Source organism: Melanaphis sacchari, unplaced genomic scaffold (assembly GCF_002803265.2).
Source record: "Melanaphis sacchari strain LSU unplaced genomic scaffold, SCAv2.0 Contig0_pilon_pilon, whole genome shotgun sequence".
NCBI classification, from domain to species: Eukaryota; Metazoa; Arthropoda; class Insecta; order Hemiptera; family Aphididae; genus Melanaphis; species Melanaphis sacchari.
Window position 1 is genome coordinate 20,599,361 of NW_020270366.1, and position 18,959 is coordinate 20,618,319.

At 24.7% G+C, this 18,959-nt stretch overlaps 3 protein-coding genes across 6 annotated transcripts; 1 reads left to right on the forward strand and 2 right to left on the reverse strand.

Moving 5' to 3' along the window:
* Positions 1 to 364: 364 nt before the first annotated feature.
* Positions 365 to 4,892, forward strand: LOC112592931 (luc7-like protein 3). 2 transcript variants are annotated; one of them, XM_025337209.1, is made up of 8 exons: positions 365 to 794; positions 1,652 to 1,897; positions 2,878 to 3,087; positions 3,158 to 3,396; positions 3,461 to 3,556; positions 3,641 to 3,723; positions 3,786 to 3,856; positions 4,851 to 4,892. In XM_025337209.1, exons 1-7 carry the CDS (start codon positions 690 to 692, stop codon positions 3,815 to 3,817), a joined length of 1,011 nt encoding a protein of 336 aa, XP_025192994.1. In that variant the 5' UTR covers positions 365 to 689; the 3' UTR covers positions 3,818 to 3,856; positions 4,851 to 4,892. The 2 variants fall into 2 exon arrangements, with proteins under 2 accessions (XP_025192994.1, XP_025192913.1); XM_025337128.1 differs by lacking the exon at positions 4,851 to 4,892 and having other exon boundaries at positions 3,786 to 4,362.
* A 131-nt stretch (positions 4,893 to 5,023) lies between these two features.
* Positions 5,024 to 12,725, reverse strand: LOC112593058 (cell division control protein 45 homolog). 3 transcript variants are annotated; one of them, XM_025337510.1, is made up of 15 exons: positions 12,591 to 12,725; positions 12,108 to 12,320; positions 10,647 to 10,721; positions 10,145 to 10,297; positions 9,947 to 10,084; positions 9,799 to 9,870; positions 9,538 to 9,741; positions 9,410 to 9,471; positions 9,133 to 9,339; positions 8,940 to 9,071; positions 8,128 to 8,332; positions 7,997 to 8,052; positions 7,785 to 7,923; positions 7,489 to 7,688; positions 5,024 to 5,250 (listed from the first exon to the last, which is right to left on the reverse strand). In XM_025337510.1, the coding sequence occupies exons 3-15, from the start codon at positions 10,695 to 10,697 to the stop codon at positions 5,109 to 5,111; spliced, it is 1,761 nt and encodes a 586-aa protein (XP_025193295.1). In that variant the 5' UTR covers positions 10,698 to 10,721; positions 12,108 to 12,320; positions 12,591 to 12,725; the 3' UTR covers positions 5,024 to 5,108. The 3 variants fall into 3 exon arrangements, with proteins under 3 accessions (XP_025193295.1, XP_025193211.1, XP_025193122.1); XM_025337426.1 differs by having other exon boundaries at positions 12,573 to 12,725; XM_025337337.1 differs by lacking the exon at positions 12,591 to 12,725 and having other exon boundaries at positions 12,108 to 12,517.
* A 3,251-nt stretch (positions 12,726 to 15,976) lies between these two features.
* On the reverse strand, positions 15,977 to 18,886 carry LOC112603383 (probable nucleoporin Nup58). Its single transcript, XM_025351918.1, has 10 exons — positions 18,697 to 18,886; positions 18,205 to 18,410; positions 17,948 to 18,142; positions 17,694 to 17,741; positions 17,543 to 17,615; positions 17,085 to 17,259; positions 16,811 to 17,009; positions 16,522 to 16,749; positions 16,379 to 16,450; positions 15,977 to 16,127 (listed from the first exon to the last, which is right to left on the reverse strand). Exons 1-10 carry the CDS (start codon positions 18,753 to 18,755, stop codon positions 16,039 to 16,041), a joined length of 1,344 nt encoding a protein of 447 aa, XP_025207703.1. The 5' UTR covers positions 18,756 to 18,886; the 3' UTR covers positions 15,977 to 16,038.
* Positions 18,887 to 18,959: the final 73 nt, after the last annotated feature.

The window sequence follows — 18,959 nt, forward strand, 5'->3', positions numbered from 1 at the left end:
TATTAAATAAATTATCTGATCATAGTTTTATGTAAATAAAAATCGGACGTTATAAAAACCAGGTTATCACTGTTCGTTCAATATACAAAATAATATTTTGATTACGGACGGAACAATAATTAATGTGTGAATTATAATAAAACAATTTACTATTTATATTGATTGAACTTTATTTGAAAAAAAAAATAGAAACGATTTATGGGTGTATCTATGATTTTAAATGCTGTATAACTGCGGTTAGGTGGATAGGTATATTTTTTTACATCCCCCTTGGTCTATGGTGGTAAGAGTGGACGACGCCGAGAACCAACTGAAACGTCTGAAACGTTATCATCGTTTATAATATAATGAAACCCATTTTTATTACTCTATGGTTACAGGAGACAGAATGGATTTAAGTATTAAACATTCGACCAGCTTGAGCTCACCTTTCAAAGATAACAATTCTTTGCTATTGCACCCGTGGAGTGTGGTGGACATCTTAGCCCGTTGGCTGTGTTGTTTCTTATTGTTCTAACTCCTTAAATTTGATTTTTTTCACCAATTCAGTAACCGAACATAATATTTTTTATTTACACGATATCAAGTTAAATCATTGTCTTCGAATACAATTATTCACGCATTTTGTCAATTAGATTTATGCACATCGATTCTGACGTTTAGTTATTTATTGATTATATAATTACATAATGGCAGTATCGGCAGCTGCTGCGTTACTCGATGAACTTATGGGGAGAAATCGGAACGATGGTCCCAATGCTCAGAAGAAACCTGTACATTGGGAAGATCCTGAGGTAAATTATTATTATGGTTAATTACGATTCGTTGCTATGTCAACATAATACAATATTTCCTTATTGAATAGGTGAAATAATTTTAACAAATTATGGGTCAGCGTTAGCTTTATAAAATCAATATAGCTTTGTGATTTTCTTTCAATGAAATATTATTTTATACGTTTTGAGAATGATAATGAAATATTTATCTTTACTTCACTTAACAAAGTGGATGTTTTTCTCCCAATTAATTTTAATTTTCAGATAACCTAAGCCTAATTAATTATTTTTCTTGTCTCTATCTAAAAATATTAAAATTAGAGATGGGACAAATTTCAGTTTTTCAAATTTAAACCGAAATCTTGATTTAATTTGAACTGATAAACATTTAAAGATCTAACAATAAAAATTTTAAAACATAATAGTGGTATTACAGTGACTATTCTTCAAAAAATAATTAAAATTAAACTGCTATTGTGTTCAAACATTTCAAATTTTTTATGCTTAAGCTATTCAAACTGTTCAAATATTTTTTAAATGTGAATATTTGAAAGCCTTCTCTAGTTAAAATGCTGGAGAAGAGGTAAATGTCTGATAACTACGTTTTAATTGAGTCAAATCATTAATTGATGATTCATAAGAGTTATATCTATTTGAAATTAATGTAGTGAAACTTATTTTGAGCAGGGTTTTGACTAAATTTATGTTTATTAACTTCTTATTATATTGTTTTTAAAGAAATTATTTTACACTTTATTGTTATTGGTTTATGAATTATAAGTTGGAATTCAATTTTTTGATCAATACAAGATATCTTTTTCAAAATTTAAAAATTTGTATTTATTTTGTGCCTTTTTATACATATTTTTTTTCAGTTTTGTAAATACTTTATGGTTAAATTTTGTCCTCACGATCTGTTTGTCAATACCCGTGCTGATCTTGGAGCTTGTCCGAAAGTTCACTGTGAAGAAGCTAAAACACAATATAATGAAGCTAGTAGCCGTTCTAAAATGCAATATGAAGATGAATTTGTGGCATTTGCTACTAGTTTATTAAATGATGTTGATCGTCGCATCGAAAAAGGGAAACAAAGGTTGGAGCTTATGAATAAAGCTGAAACGGTTAGTATTCCAAATCTATTTCATGTTTAATTAGGTAACATTACATTTTTTTATGTAAGTTCTTAAAAAATTTTAAAAATAACCTATTTACAGTCACTGTTAATAATAAACAGTACAAAAATGAAATCATTAATTTCATTTCGCCTAAAAAGTTGTTAGCGTATTCTATAGGTAATTTAAAAAAGGCAGATTGTGATCGGAAGCTGTATTGTTGATCATGGATGCGGCGCTAACAGCCTCGAATCTTAAACACGTCAAAGGTTTTTGAGGTACATCATTAAATAATTCCCCCCCTTAATATTTTAATTATTAAAATAATTACTAAGTCTAGATTTTAGCTTCAATTGTGTATATATGTGGGTGATAACTCTTAAATTTTTATTGTAATATGGTAGTGTGTTTTTAATATATACTATTGTTATATTAAAGTAATTTTATTTATTTTTAATTTTATATTAGGTTATTTTTAATTTCTTTTGAATTATTCAAACTAATTCAATATGTCAATTATTTTAAAATTTAAATATACTAATTCTAAATACTTTAATCCATAGTTTAATGTATGTAAATTATGTTGTTAATAAGCATAGTCAAAGTTTTATCAATAATGTATAATTATACATTTTTTTTTTTACAATTAACAAAATATTCCAAAATTCTTATTAATTTACATAGATTAATATCAATATATTATACATAGTGTGATGAGAATTCAAGAAAATTATATGCTATAACTAATAATTAAATCATAGGAACTTAATTACATTAAATAATTTTTGTTTGGTTACTGTATGAATTTTATCAATTATTATTTATCTGATATTGGTTATAACTTTTAACGTATAAAGAATTATTACATGATTTAAATTTAGACATCTTATTGATCAATTTGATATAATTATAGCTTTGGGAAATTTAATTGGATTAACATTAATTTATAATAATATAATTAAATAATATTTTGATTTAATATTTTGTAGCCGGTGTCCCATTCTAATAGTCAAAGTCAGAAAAACCAAGAGCAAATTAAATTATTGTCTGAAAAAATTAATGGGTTAGTGCAAGAAGCTGAACAAATGGGCATACGAGGTCATGTTGAAGAAGCTCAGGGACTTATGAAACTTTGCGATCAATTAAAAGAAGAACGTGATACTTTGAGAAAGCAAAATGAAAGCATTCATTGGTCACAAGTAATTATTTTTGGAAGTATAAAATTAAATACTAAACATTTTATATTATGTAACTTAAATTTAATTTCAGACTTACGAACTAGCTGCTGCTCAAGAAAAACAAATGGAAGTATGTGAAGTTTGTGGAGCTTTTTTAATTGTTGGTGATGCTCAGTCCCGTATCGATGATCATTTAATGGGAAAACAACATATGGGTTATGCTCGTTTAAAAAATGCAGTGAATGAAATACAAGAGCAAAGGAAAAAATATGTAGAGGAAAGAGAAAGACAACGTGAAGAAGAAAGAAAAAAACGCATGGATCGTACTAGGTATGTTACTAAATCTCTTAAAGATTAAAATATTAACTTTATTTTGATATTTTATTTAATACAGAAGTAACTCTAAAGACATAGATAGACATAGTCGTGATACTAATAATGACAAGATATCTAAAAGGTCCAGAGACAGGTCCCATCATAGAACTGATAGGTAATTATCTATTCTAGTGGAAAATAATTGTTTACTGTATTCAATCATTTATTTAAGTAATTGAAAAAAAAAATAATTTCACAGAAAATCTGACAGACATGAAAGAGATAGACGTAGAAGTAGAAGCCGTAGTGATCGTCGTTCTTCAAATAGTCATAGGCATAGAGGTAAAGTTTGTTTAATATATTTACTCAAATAAATAAATTTATAACTTTTTTTAAAAATATAGGGCACAATGGCAACAGCCGTAGAGATCACTAAAATTTTGTTCATGTCATGACGTTACATTCATTAATTCAGGTAAACATTCTCTATTTTATTGTGTTAAATATTATTTAGAATTGATTTTTAAAAACACAATGCTATTGATGAGGTATGTAGTTTAAAATGACAACGGGGTTAAGCCTATAATAATTATATTAATTCTAAAATAAAAACAAAAGAAAAATCATCCATAAAAAAATATTTGAATGAAAACAAAATCCTGTTACAACTATTGTGTAAATTATCACATAGCAGAAGAAAACGGTCATAATGGGCGCTTTATTTCAAAAAAGTGCTTATTCATCATTTGAAAGTCAGCAGATCTTCAAAAATTACATGTGACTTTTCGTCAGGTATTTATATTAAACGAGGTATTTATAAAAAATAAAATATCTGAAGTTAATAAGTACAATGAATTGTTTTAATATTTTTACATATATAGAAAAACTTATTTAGGGGAAGTTTCTATGTTATTACATTGACATTTTTTAATATTAAATTATTTTGTTTTATGGCAGATCTCACAATATAAATTGGTATACTTTAATTTAGATAATTCTTGATTTATTTTATTAATAAATCAAATACTATTTTATGTAATCGCTAAAAAAATATCAAGGTACTTGGTTATTAATATATATAAAAAGCTTATAAACTTGAGAAATAATATTGCTATTTATCGATTTGTAAACAGAAATTAATTTATTTCCAATTACTTTTTTTATTCTGTGTAAAATTACATAAAAAAGTATTAATTGTATCAAACTTTAATTTTAATGTTTTTTCATAGTATAACAAATTTATAACGCAAGCATGTTACACCATTATTTATACTAAATTAGTTTTGGACTATAATTTATGTATAGTTTATCAATGGTGTTTTTTTATTTACTATAAGCGAAAAAATGTATACATTTGTTTATAAATAATTGTTTTGTTACGAAAATAGTAATATTATATGCTCTAAACATATAAAAATTGCTTTGCATTTATTAACTTATAAAATATTTATGGTTCTTTTTTTTTCTAGGTTCAAATATTTGATGCCGTGTATTATGTTAAAACGTATAAACACAAAATATACCATTCTAAAAAAATCTAAGAGGTAACAATTCAATAAACAAATTATAATACTTATGTTAATATTTTATTTAATGAAATAAACAATATTCATAAAAAAAAAAAAAAAAAAATGTTATTGTGATTATAATTAAAAAACATATTTTACTAATTTACATTATATCAAATTTAAACAATTAATACTTTATAATACAATAGACATTACTTGTCAACTAAGTAACGCTGTCAGTGCATCAAAAAACTTTGGTCGATCTTTAGTTTGCATTTTTGCAATAGACGAATCAAAGTAATCCAATGAAACTTCAATGTTTGTTTTGTTGGAAACTTGTTCGAACGCTTTTCCAAAAAAACTAAAAGTTTAAATTATATTACACTTTAGATTGAACACTATATGCACACTGTAATTATATTATTATTTAATAAATTAAAAATTATAAAACAATAAAGGTTTTATTTTATATTTTCCTCAAATATATAAAGGAATGATAAATCATGATTAAAGCCTGGATTTATATGCATTAAAAACCAATCAAATATAAACTAAAAATCTTAAATATACGTAAATATATGCATAAATAATATTTTATTTCCTTGATTATTGATCTAAGGTCATATTTGGAAAAACTGTTTATACCTATTATTATTTTGATATTAATTGAAACTAAAAAAACTTCAAAATATACACTAAAAGATGAAATATGCAATTAAAATTGTAAATTAAGCCCTTAAAATTGAAAAATGTTGAAATATGCAAAAAATATGCACTAAAAAAGTTAAATGTTTAAAATTGTTATGTCATGAAATAAATTTTGTGCTCACATGGTATATCATATGATCAATCAGAATAAATATACAAATGCATACAAATCCGCGCTTTAATTATAATGCATAATGTTCACAAGCTATTCGACTAGTGCTGTACACGTTTCCACGAATTTCAATAGATACAATCATTTCATTCATAGAATGCCATGGCCTAGTAAGCATTCAAATATTATTCATTAAACTTTGGATTTGATTCTAAAATGTATTCACATTAAAAAGGAATCTCAGCAGTTGTCACACAATGCTCAAGCATTATCCCATAAGGTCTTACTACCAGAACATTTGATGTCAGTGGTGAGTAGGTTTTTTTTTTGAGGTAATTTCCTCAAAATCAAAATGGATGGATGAGTCTAGATAATAGATTTAGTACAAAGATAAAGTCTTTAATAATAAATAATATTTATACCAGTAAGTATAAAAAAAATGTAGATAAATAACTGGATATATGAGTGATAAAATGGTTAGAAAGTTTTCCTTAAGTCAGAAAATTGTTTAGTACGATACTGCGCCTGCTGTGTAGCAAGATAGCAATTCCATACAGATAAGTTGGTCAGCTGAAATTTTTTCTTAACGTATATGGAGTATTGGACATTAACCTATTTTAATTTTAATTAGTGTTTTTAAACCCAACAGTTAAACTTAAAACTTATAATATAGTTTTGCAGTTTCTTATTATTAACATCTTATCATTATCGATTTAAAAAATATTCATTTCAGCTTTAATATATTAAATAGAAAATTAGTACTTTTTTTCATTAATGTTCAATAACTAAATATTTGAATAAATACATAAAAGTCAATAATTGATTTTTTCAATTTTGAACCTACAGTTATTAATGAATTCTCAGTAATTTTTATAGAAAATAGCAGACAAAAATGAAATTTTAATAAACTGTTCTGAACACTTTTTTAAAGTGATTGCCAAGTTTCAGTTAACCAAAATTATTGTTTGAAAATTGAAATATAAACATACTTATATATCAACCAAATAATTTTCAATGAATCTCAACATAATGATTTTAACCAAACTTTGTTATATTTGTTAAATTTATAAAATGGAAAATCTATAGCAAGGTAGAAATAATTTCTAAATTGATAGATCTTTGTATTTTGTTGATTATGAAAGATAATAAGTAATAATAATTAATATTATCTACCTCAAATATGACTTATAAATTATAAGCGTTTTAAGGGAAATAAAAACAATGTGGATTATGAATATAGTTAAGTAACTAAGATTCAAATAAATGCAATCGGACTATATATTTGTTTGTTAATACTTTTGCAAATTTTATTTTAAGAGAACACTAAACTCACAGGTATTGTTTCCGTTTTACTAACATACAATACAGCAAATTTATGATTAGTAAAATCAATTCTGTGTAATTAGATTTAATATTAGAATAAATTGACCTATTACCAAAGTCAAAAATTAATTGAATGATTGACATAAATTATTTTGATTTAAGTATAAGTTTTTTTAACATTTTAATTTTAAAATTAAGATTAGATATAAAGTATTGTAAATATTACAAGTTAAAAATGCTAATTTAAATATTAATAAATTGAAAAAAGCCAATGCTCAAATCAAAACACAGATAATGTTTCTACTATTAATTTTGATAGTAGGTCAGTTTACTCCAATATTAAAGCTAACACACAATTAATTCTACTGAACTGAAATTTAATTTTCTGTTATGTTTTAGTTAAATGAAGATAAATGGCATAATAATTACTAAAAATAAAATTGTAAATTAACTAACCTTCTAGGCATGGACTCAGTAATAGGAGGGATACCAACTATTAAACATGTATCTTGATCAGAATCAAGAGTTGCTGAAGCAATTAATGGTAAACGAGTAGCTTTGATTTTTCTTGATGATGCTACTTGAGCTCTTAATGCAAATGATGCTAACATAATTAAACAGTGAGGATTGGAATAGTGCTGAGAATGCAATGTACCCTACACAAAAAGTTTAATAATCATAATAAACTAAAATATATGTTTAATTATACTAAAATAATCATGCTAATTATTAAATTAATAATGGAATAATACCTCTTGAACAATTAAATAGTAAAATGGTCCAGCCAATATGACTTGTCTCATATCTAATGCTGCCTGAACATGCCTAAACATATTGGACAATATCCACTTGGCCTTTTCTATTCCTTGATCTAAAAAATCTTTTTTTGATCTAAAACAATTTAATTTATTAATATATTTGATTTAGTGATAACATTTTTCATTTAATAATCTCGATATTTTACCTGGACAATGAATCCATTGTGTTATAAAAACACTGTGTAGGAGAATTTTCGCGAGACTTCAAAAAAAGAAAAAAAAACAGAAAAGGTTCAAAATTAAAATTACTGTAAATAATAAAAACTATAAAACTTACATTGGTTTCTAATGTAGCAACCATTGAATAAACATAGTCAGCACACTGATACCTCGTTTTAAATCCTTGATGTAGCATAAACGAAGGATAAGTCATTTGTAATAAATTATGGGTATTGGAAATTTTTTCCATCATACCGTAAAATTGTTTACGTAAACCTAAATCCATTGAATGATACATTTGACGACTTTCAGATAGAGGTAACCTTAAAAGTAAAAAGATACTGATGTTAACCCAGAAATTACTTTGAAAAAAAAACTAAGACATAGACTGAGATGGAGATGATCAGTAAATGGCCAAAATTCTACTTTAAGAGTGATACTTGATGTTTTGTCAGAAGAGTTTGCTTATGTAAAAAACATATCAGATATCACGGCCAAATTTAGCTGTCAAACAATAAGTTTATAACAAAAAAAAAGTAATGTAAACTGTGTTAATGGCAGTAGAGATCAGAATAAAATAAACAGTACAATATTTATAGCGAGACCATGGTTGTTGAAAAAAAAACTGTATGTCAATAGTTTAACTATTATGTTTACATATAGTATTAAAGGTTGAATGTTGTCAAAATCAATGATTTTTGTTGTTAGATAGAATAATCAGTTAACTCAGTAATTTTGTCATACTTTTTTCATGGTTGAGAAAGTTGACTTGAGTCGATATGTTTGGGCCTCATAAAAAAGTCCCAGATAGAAAAAGTAAAGATTAGTGATAAACTTTATTGCTTGTAAGTTATAAGTATATTATGTTAACTATACACAGTATATCAGATAAAAACACTAAATATATGAACTGAAAGATAATGATTTTACCCCATTTCTGCTAATATTTGTTTCAGTCTTTTTTCGCCTTTGATTGTCCAAAGTTTCAAAGATACTGCAGTAAACATGGAATATCGAAGACTACATTCAATTGTCCAATGTCTGTATAGAGCCAACAGTAGACTGAAAATTGATAATAATTAATGGTATTTTAATAATATGCATTTAATTAAAAAAAGCTCACTCTTTTTCTGATTCAATTCGAAGATGTGTAGAAGTGTTTGAGGGTTTAAGCATTGATGACTGTGACATACTATCTTCATCATCATTAATAACGGTAGAATCACAAATACGACCAATGTGACCAGCTATTAATTCTACTTCTTTAAGATATCGCATACGTTCTGTCTTGCCTAAAATATATTGTTCAGTAACACCAACAATTCCCCACCTGATAAGGATGTAAAGTTCATAAATTATTTAATATTAAAAAAAGAAAAATGTATAAGTAAATTATTTACCATAATAAATCAACAGATTCTCTATGTAATTTCCAAGCAAGATCAAACATTAACATTGCAGCCTATAAATTTAATATGTATATTATATAGAGAGATAAAATTTTAGAATAACATTAAAATATACATACCGAACGCCCATAATATGAAAATTGAGTATAATCAAATAACAATTTTTTTCTATTTTCTTCCCATCTTCTTCTTTCCCTTCTTTTAATTAATGTGCTTTGATCAAGTTTTCTTCTTTTGTTTTGTTGTTCTTCAACGCTATCGATATTGGCAATATCTGCCTCTTCTTCATCCAGTTCATCGGAATCGACATCTTCGCCTGATGACTAAACATAAAAAAAAAATATGAGTATTGCATTAACAAATATATCAAAAATAATTACTTCATTTTCATTAAAAATATCTTCAAAATCAGGAATTTTTTCTTCATCATCAGGAGGAGTAAGTATTCTAACCTGAAAATACACAATTAAGTTTACTAAATAGCAAATATTTATTATATGCAGATTCAGTACTTAAAAAATAAAATACCTGAGAACTACTATAAATGTTGCATATATCTGTAGGTCTATGACTATCAACAACAAAAAAAGTAATGTCTTCCTCTGGTTCTAATATTTCTATTATATCTAATGTACCACCACAATTGATTAATACGACATATTTCACCTAAAATAAATTGATATTTAAAAGATGAACATTTAAACAATAATATACTCAAGTACTTACATCAACTTTTTGCTCTTCAAAAGCTTTTTTTAACTCTGTTATAGTTTTGACTGGAACAAGTACATAAACTATATTGTCAAAACGTAATATACACTGAAGTATTTTTACAGCACAAATTGCATCCACATCGTAGTTAACCAAAATTAAAATTTTCTGATAAAAAAACAAAAAAAAGTATGATATTAATATTATTACAGCTAAACTATTGAGATAGTCCAATACTATTGTGATAATAATTTTAAAATAATCAGATACAAACATGAATATAAAAGATATATTTATTACTTAAGAAATTAAATTAATTTAATAAGGTTGTGCATATATAATTAATGAATTTGATTCATCAGGCATTTTAAAATCAAACATTTTAGATTTCATGACTGGGAAGTATATTTATATATTAAGTTAATAAATTAGGTAAAAAACAATTTTTTATTTAAAAATGTATAGTTGTAAATAATAAAATTTAACAATATATATATATATATATATCTATACTTACATTTTTTGAAATTATGTCATAAAATCCTTTAACTAGATCTTCAACAAACATCTTTGAATAATAAATGTAGGAATTCTTCAAAATCAAAAAAAAAATAAGTATATATTTTTAAATAAAAACATTTAATTGTTTATACAAAAACTGATAATTTTAATTAAAAAAAAAATAATAATTCATTTATTATCAAGTTACTAGATAAATTTGTACTTTTTAACACCAGTAGTCAAATGGCTGCCCACAGAATATTCAATATCGTTTTTTGTGCTAAGAACTATTTAAGTATTAATTTTAGGTTTTATATTTATTACTACTTCTTTTCAATACATATGGCGGATATAGGCATTGGTTAATTAAATATATGATAAAAAAATAACTATTTTTGATAAATAAATGAAGAAAACTAATATGAAGTATAAAAAATTACTAGTTAATACAAATTTATTTATAAAAAAGAAATTTTAACAATGTTATTTATTAATTGAGTGAACCACAGTCAGTCAATATTTATGTTTTTTTGGCGACACAGAAATTTACTTATGTAAAAATCTAATATAGATCAATTAGTTTTCAAGTATTCTTTCTTCTCCTATTTGGCTATTGCTATAAATGTTTAATATTTTGAGTGTATTCTCAACTAATTGGATCTGAAAAATTATATTTGTGATGACCTGCATATGTCAAAATAAATAGGTGCTAAACAGAATATGATAATTAAAAAAATCTTTTATTATTATTATAAATAAAGCCATGTTATGTAAATATTAAATGCACTTTAGATTACAGGATAGCAGGGTTAGTCATTTGGCTATTAATATTTTGATGAAACTAAACTTAACCAGTATGCTTATTAATTTGATGATCACTTAGTGAATTTTTTTTACAAGCACATTAAATAAGTGTTTGCTTAATCTAATACATTTAATGAAATAACTATTAAGAAAATACAAAAATTGATATAATTTGAATAAGTCTTTAGGCATATGCATAATTCAAGAAGAATCCAAATGGTATGCAGCTAAAAGTTTATTTTTTAGATTTTCTGATGATACTGATTTAGTTAAATATATTTTAAATTAAAGAAACAAATGGTTGAAAATATTGTTTTAAATAATACATTTCAAGTTCTAATTTATAATTGTATATATAGTTTATTTTGTTGTTGAAACCTAAAGTGATTTAAATAATTCATATTGTTGTTTAGTTCAAAATTAAGTAGATAATTAAAAACAACAATTAATATAAAATAATAATAATCATTATTCAAAAATATTATCATCAATTAAAGTAGGTATTTAAATACAAATTTAATTTAAAAATTGAAAACATGTTAACAACATAATACATTTATGGATACAAAAATATCTATATCACATCAAAAAAACTATATATAAATCCTTTTTTTCTGATTTTTAATTTATTTTCTATTTTTATATACAGTACAAATCAAAATTTGCTAGCTACCTTCTCAACGAAGTTTCTCAGTTTCTTCTAAGAATATCATCACGTAATAAAGTAAAAGCGCCAGAATTAATAGGAAACATTCGTCTTTATTCCTGTGAATAATATTCAACAACAGCATCGTTTATTCACATCCGATTATAAAATATAAACGACCATCCAAATTGAAGTATTGGTAATTTGAAATTGGCTCAGTATTTTGTTTGAGTTCCAACACTATTAACAGTTACACACAACACAAAAATAAATAAAACACTATTATCCGATAACGATTAATGAATGTGGGATTGACAAATGACAAACGGACGATATATATCTAATATCTATACCGTAGTGGAATATTCGATATTTTCGATAATAATGAATAATAACAATAACAAAAGGAAAAAACGAACAAATTCGCGGTATAACCTTAAATAAAAATTGAAAATTCTGAGATAAAAAATTTTAATTTAGTTTATGTATTACATTTAAAACTAAACGGACCGCGTATGAGTTACTCGTTATTTAGAAAGTCTTCAATCGGAGCGAGATTTTACGAATGCTATACTCAATTCGTGCTGGTTAAAAGTTGTGAGAAATATTTTTATTTTAAAACGACGATTCCGAGTTATCTCACAACAACAATAATTGTTAATATCAACTGATAAGAACTACTGAAATCTGCATCTGTTTGGGGGTCAGTGACCATGAGTGTGCACCCGGCCAGGGTTCGCTGCTGCAGCCTACAGAATTAGGGCTATATAGGAATTAGGAACACGGTGCGTCGCGAGCAACGGAAATTGTCTTTCTTTTTATTTTTTTTTTGCCAGTCTCTAGAGACTAGAATCGTAGCACAGGTTTAAAAATAGTAACCTCGTTTCAAAGATTATTCATCGTCGTATAGCCCCGTCGTAAATTGGTATTGATATATCATATTATTATTATACATTTATACACTAAATCAATCGGCGCGCAAATAATTTTTCATTGGGTGTGAAGAATAATTCTTTAAGTACAGATAACGATAACTATTTTTTAACTGTTTTAGATTTCGAACGGAACTATAATTGTGTATTAATTTTACATTCATATACGATTTTAATTTTTGTCCCTGTAACCACCTTCTAGGTCGGTAAAAACGCATGGATTTTTTATTTAAACTTTTGATAGTAATTTGTGGTAACAGATTGAATTTGGTTGTTACTTAGAAAAAAATTTCCCAGCATTTTTTAAAAAATAATCAAGAAAACCTTGACTTTTACGCAAAATCAATACAAAATTGATTTTTTTTTTTTTTTTTTTTTTGGTGTAGGTACCTTATTTGAAAACAATTAATCGTTGATAGTTAAAATGTTCATCTAATGCTTAAAAAATAAACTATTTATAGACATTTTCAACTATCACTTTTTTTAAAAAATTTTTTTTTATTAATATTAATAAACATTTTTTGACTCAGTCGAAAAACAATAAAATTTGATACTGTAAACTTATTCATGAATTGTTCATGTTCAAATTAAAAAAATATTTAAATAAAAAAATCACAATATTTTTTATAAACGTTTGATGTAAGGTTATTGACAAATTTTGAAAATTATTTTGGATATTTTTCTGATTTTTGTAGGAAAAAAATTCATAGATGCATTTTTTTTATCTGTTGACTGTGATTTGTAAATTTAACAAGAAATTCATTATAGGTTTTTCTACTAATAATAAAAAAAAATTAGGAAGTAACATTCATTTTCATAACATTGAATATTTACAAGTAAAATAATAGCTTTATGTCCTTAACTACATTTTGTTGTAATTTAAAAATGACTAATCATAGATACTGGACATTTTTACAAAATGTTTAAATTATAATTCTCTTTATAGGTACGATACATTATTTAAAATATTTATATTCTTTTTAAGCTAGTTAAAAGTAAAAGAAATTTTTTTTTTCAATTATTATTAAAAAATTTAATACAAGGCTCTTAAAATGTTGTTATATTAACTATTTAAATAAATTAAAGATACATACTAAATAGGTATAAATTTTTTTTAAGTATTACAAAATTCATTAAAATAACAGAAACTTAAAAATTATTTTGTAGTTTATAAAATAGCGAAGTCTTGTTATAATAAATAATAAATATATGATAGCAGTAGTGTTAACTTGGTCTATTTTATTTAGTTGATTCTTAGTTTAGTGCTTATTATTTGAATTTTTCACGCTGTTACAAAATTTTCTGTCTTGTGCTTCGACATTATTACAAAATGCAAATACTAAAACGACCAGTTTTATAGTATATTAGTACCTATATGTCAATGTTATTTTCGAGTACACCATGTCACCATGATTTAATTCAGTAATTTATAAAAGTTTGTTATTTTATTATCTATTGTTATCACATAACATTTTCTTAACTAATTTCATCAGCTGTTTAGTTTTCGAGACTTAGACGCTAGTATCCGTCGTTAGTGATTATTCTGGTTTAAGTCACGAAAGTTAGGTTGCTGTAATCTTATATTTAAGGCGTAACAATATATACACCCATTACTTATACATTGAACATGTTTGAAGCGTGATTAAAAAAAAATGTCAAAATTTCCACAAAAGTAACAAAAACAGAAATTTATTACCATAGTAAATCATATCATGATATAATTAATAATATAATAGATTATTCTAAAATCAATGATAGTATGAATTTGTAGCTTTTTCTGCAATAATTTTAATTTATAGAAAAATAATATTTAAATATAAGTCTTAAACACTGTATAATATTTAATAGTCTTGGTTTAATCCTATGTAGTCTACCCATTGAGTGTACAATTTAATAGTAATTGATAATAAAATAAGGTACTGTATGCTGAAGTCTGAAGTATTGGTCTAAATAGATTTTAGATCAATAGACTAAAAACAAGATGATATACACAATTAACTGTTAATATAGGAAAATAATTGTATATTCATTTAATTTAAAAAAAATTTAAATCTTTTTAGTTAATTACTACATAATGAAGCAAGGACTGTATTATTAAATTATATTAGTAGGTTCCAAAATTATAAAGGAAAACTGTTGATAACTTTATTAATTTTTTCATAAAATTTTACTTGAAAACTGTTATTAATCTAATAAAACCATAGACCTTACACTTGAGTATAAGGTCTATGAATAAAACCCAACTTAAAAAATAATTTTTAAAGTTAAGTTTGGGACTAAAGACTAAAATTATAAGATTAAATATTTAAACACAATACAAAAACTGTGGAAGACATAAAATATATATTTCTATATTATTCTATTTTATTGTCAAAAAGCTTAACTAACAAACTTCAGGCAATAATTAAAAATGATACATATGCAAATACTCAATAACAAATAGACAGTAAGGCACAGAAACATTTAGAAAATTGTTAACCACTATAATATTTTTGAAATAATATACTTTGTTTAGTAAGTACTGTTGTAGGTTAAAAATAATTAGTAAGTATATAGTACATTTACCCAGAATCCTTGGTAAAATTTAATAAATTTAATTTAAATTTACTTTTGTGTTGTTTGATTAGAAACCTTTTAATATAGGGGTGAAGGTTATAGGTATATTAAATTGATTGATTTTAAGTCTAAGTAATTTAATACAAATCATTGTAAAGCATTCAGTAATTTTGTATTTTATAACAATTTAAAAACTAAAAATAATAGAAATTAAACATTTTGAAAGTTCATTTATAAAGAAAACGTTATCATAAAAAAAAAAACTAATTAGCTTAAGTATATTAAAAAGTTTTGCTTATTGTACAATACTGTATTCAAATTTAATTATGATTTAAAAAATTTTAATACAATAGTTTTAACAATTTATTAATCAAATATAATGCTAACAAATTAATACATCATTATTTATTTTAAATTATTATTAATAAATAAAGTATATTAGTTTATTCTCACTTAAAATATATTAAGTGTTATTTATGGCTAGGAAAGAAACCCTGGAATTGTGTTGTATTCATCAGTTGAGTGTTTGTTCCAAAATTTGATTGTACACTACTTGTATCTGTAAATATATTTATTTTTTTTAAATAATAAATTAATGGCTACATTTATTTTAAATCAAAATAAATAGTGGGGGTATATTTTTTTAATTAAAAAACCAGGTTTTCTATACTTTGAACATTTATAAACAGTAAGAATTATTCAAAGTTTAATATTTATAATAAAAGGAAATTAATTTTAAAATTAAATTAAAATATTATTAGTCACAAATATATTGCTAATATAATCTCATTTACATTAATCTGTACAAACCTTGATTTTGAAGAACGCCAGACTGATCTAATCCAAACGTTCCCAAGTTTAATGCTGCTGAAGCTGTTATATCTAATAGAATATTTATTTCATAGTTAATAGTATAAAATTTAAATTTAAATATATCTGTATTGTTTACTTACTTAAACCTGAGAATGGATTAGGACCAGTAGTATCTGGACGAGATGTAAAGAAACTAGATGAACTTGGATTTGGATTCAATTGAAAAATATTTGTATGATCATTTAAAATTTCTCTACGGAAAGACAGATGCCTTGCTTTTAATACTTGAACTTCATTATGTATACCATGCAAATGACCAGCTAATGCAATAACATTCTTGTAATACATTTCCCCTATTCTTCTCAATTCTGAAAAGTAAAATTTAGATTAGAAAACAAATACTACTTATCTAAAAAAAATTGAGCATACCATCTACCGTGACATTATTATTATAAGGTAATGTTGCTAAGTATTGTTGAGTATTTTCAATTTCATTTTTTAATATGTTTCCTTTTTCTTGTAATGATTTGATAAGCTCAGCAAAGTATTTAATATTAGATTCCATATCTGTTTGAACCATTGCTGGATGATCATGATTACGTTGAGCAATTTCAAAATCTTGTAGACACTGTGTATACATAATTATAATAAATAAAAATTACCTATTAATTTTAAACAAATAAAAATTAAATTATTTGTATACTTTATTAGTTTCATATTTTAATTTTTCAACGGACGTTTTTTGTTTATCTAGATTATGTTCTATAAATTGTAAATTTTTTTGACACATTGTTATATCACCTGCAACTTCATTTGAACCTTTAGATGACATACGAGCTAATTCAGTGCTCATTGTTTTTTGTTGCTTAAGAAAATCTCTGTAAAATTAGTTAAAATACTTCATTTAGGTTTGTCTTAGCACTATATTATATATTTTATATAAAAATGTGTATTTAACACTGATGTAAATTTTGCACGTATCAATATCAAAACTAAAGCTTAGCATTTAACTTTCTTATCATTTGGACATGTTCATACATGGAAATTAAAACAGACTTTCACATAATATGTATCATGTTATGATAAAAAAATACATTAACAAAGCTCAACAAAAAAGATTATTTAACAATAATTATATCATTAATTTCTTCAAGTACTTACTTTAAATTATTAACTAATTGTAAAATTTCATTAGGAACAGGCATTTCAAGAGCAGGTACAGCTTTATTTTGTGCTAAATATTTCATAAATATAAAAATAATAATTAATTGAAGACAGAAATGTATTTATTTATTTTAAATTTTAATTGTACCTTGATTTAAATTTGAAGTTGTATCTAGACCACCCAGACCACGAGATACTAAAAATGATAATTTATTTAATTATTTAATACAAACCAGTGACATATTTTGAGAAAAATTAATTTAACATACATTTATTATTAATAAATTTATTAACATTTTTTTCTCATCACTTCTTTTAAATAATGTTATTATGCTATGCATATATAACAACTGTTATGTATAATGTGCATTAAATATTTAAAATAATGAAGTTTTAACAAACCAGGTGCAGCAGAAGTAGTTACATTAGTAGTTGTTCCTAATGTCAATTGTGTACCAGCAAGTGATGCTGTAGGTTTGATATTTGACGCAGTTCCAAGTGAAAACGGAGAAGCAGATGTAGCAGCTGTAGTTGCAGTTGAACCAAAAGAAAGATTTAATGGAGCATTTGACGCTGCATTGATACCAAGGGAAAATCCTATAGTTTGAAATAAAATTATAATTTATTTCCTCAATAATAATAAGTTCATTAAAAAATACCGGGTTTAGTTGTAGTTGTTGCTAATGTAGTGTTGGCTCCAAAAGATAATGAAGTTGTAGGAGCACCTACATTACCAAATGAGGAAAATGGTGTATTTGTAGTTTGCTTATTACTAGCAGCCCCAAAGTTACCAAAACTAGTTGTAGTTGATGGTGTTGATGATGATGGCCAGCCTCCAAGTGATGTTCCAAAGCCAAATTGAGGGCTGTTAAAAATTGGTTGATTATAGTTATAAAATATATTGATTTAAAACAGGTATAATATGAAGCATTGCAAAATAAGTAGGTATTTTTTAATCAATTATAAATTTAAGAAAAGAAACTATTATCAACAATGTACAAATTGAGTGTTATTAATTGATTTATAAATGAATACATTTTCAATTTATAAGCATATGAAACTTAGGTAAAAACAAGATTGTGGTAGACAATGTTTTAACGTTAGTATCCGCATTAAATAATAGCATAAAGAAATCAAATAAACATGCTTACGTTGCTGCATTTCCTGCATTATTCGCCGGCGTAGAACCACTTAAATTAAACATAGACATATTTTCGAAATTATACTTTTGAATTCAAAAAGTTCAAACAAGTATTTTCAATTTTGATAACAAGCGACTTTATTCAAAAACGACCAACTTACTCGCAGCACGAGTCCGGTAATCTGTATTCTGTATATATTACAAGTTAACAACGCGCGGTATCATAATTATTGATAAGTTAACCAGGGTCGCAAGGTTAGTATTTAGAATTAA

Bases quoted from the DNA above. Each gene is read 5' to 3' on its own strand.
- LOC112592931 (XM_025337209.1), top strand. From the start codon at position 690: ATGGCAGTATCGGCAGCTGCTGCGTTACTCGATGAACTTATGGGGAGA. The intron at 795-1,651 runs GTAAATTATTAT...ATTTTTTTTCAG, and splicing joins TACATTGGGAAGATCCTGAG to TTTTGTAAATACTTTATGGT. The intron at 1,898-2,877 runs GTTAGTATTCCA...AATATTTTGTAG, and splicing joins TTATGAATAAAGCTGAAACG to CCGGTGTCCCATTCTAATAG.
- LOC112593058 (XM_025337510.1), bottom strand. From the start codon at position 10,697: ATGTTTGTTGAAGATCTAGTTAAAGGATTTTATGACATAATTTCAAAA. The intron at 10,298-10,646 runs GTAAGTATAGAT...TTTTTTTATCAG, and splicing joins ATGACATAATTTCAAAAAAT to AAAATTTTAATTTTGGTTAA. The intron at 7,689-7,784 runs GTATTATTCCAT...CTTTTTGTGTAG, and splicing joins ACTATTTAATTGTTCAAGAG to GGTACATTGCATTCTCAGCA.
- LOC112603383 (XM_025351918.1), bottom strand. From the start codon at position 18,755: ATGTCTATGTTTAATTTAAGTGGTTCTACGCCGGCGAATAATGCAGGA. The intron at 18,143-18,204 runs GTATTTTTTAAT...TTCAAACTATAG, and splicing joins AACAACTACAACTAAACCCG to GATTTTCCCTTGGTATCAAT. The intron at 16,451-16,521 runs GTAAGTAAACAA...ATATTCTATTAG, and splicing joins TAATCCATTCTCAGGTTTAA to ATATAACAGCTTCAGCAGCA.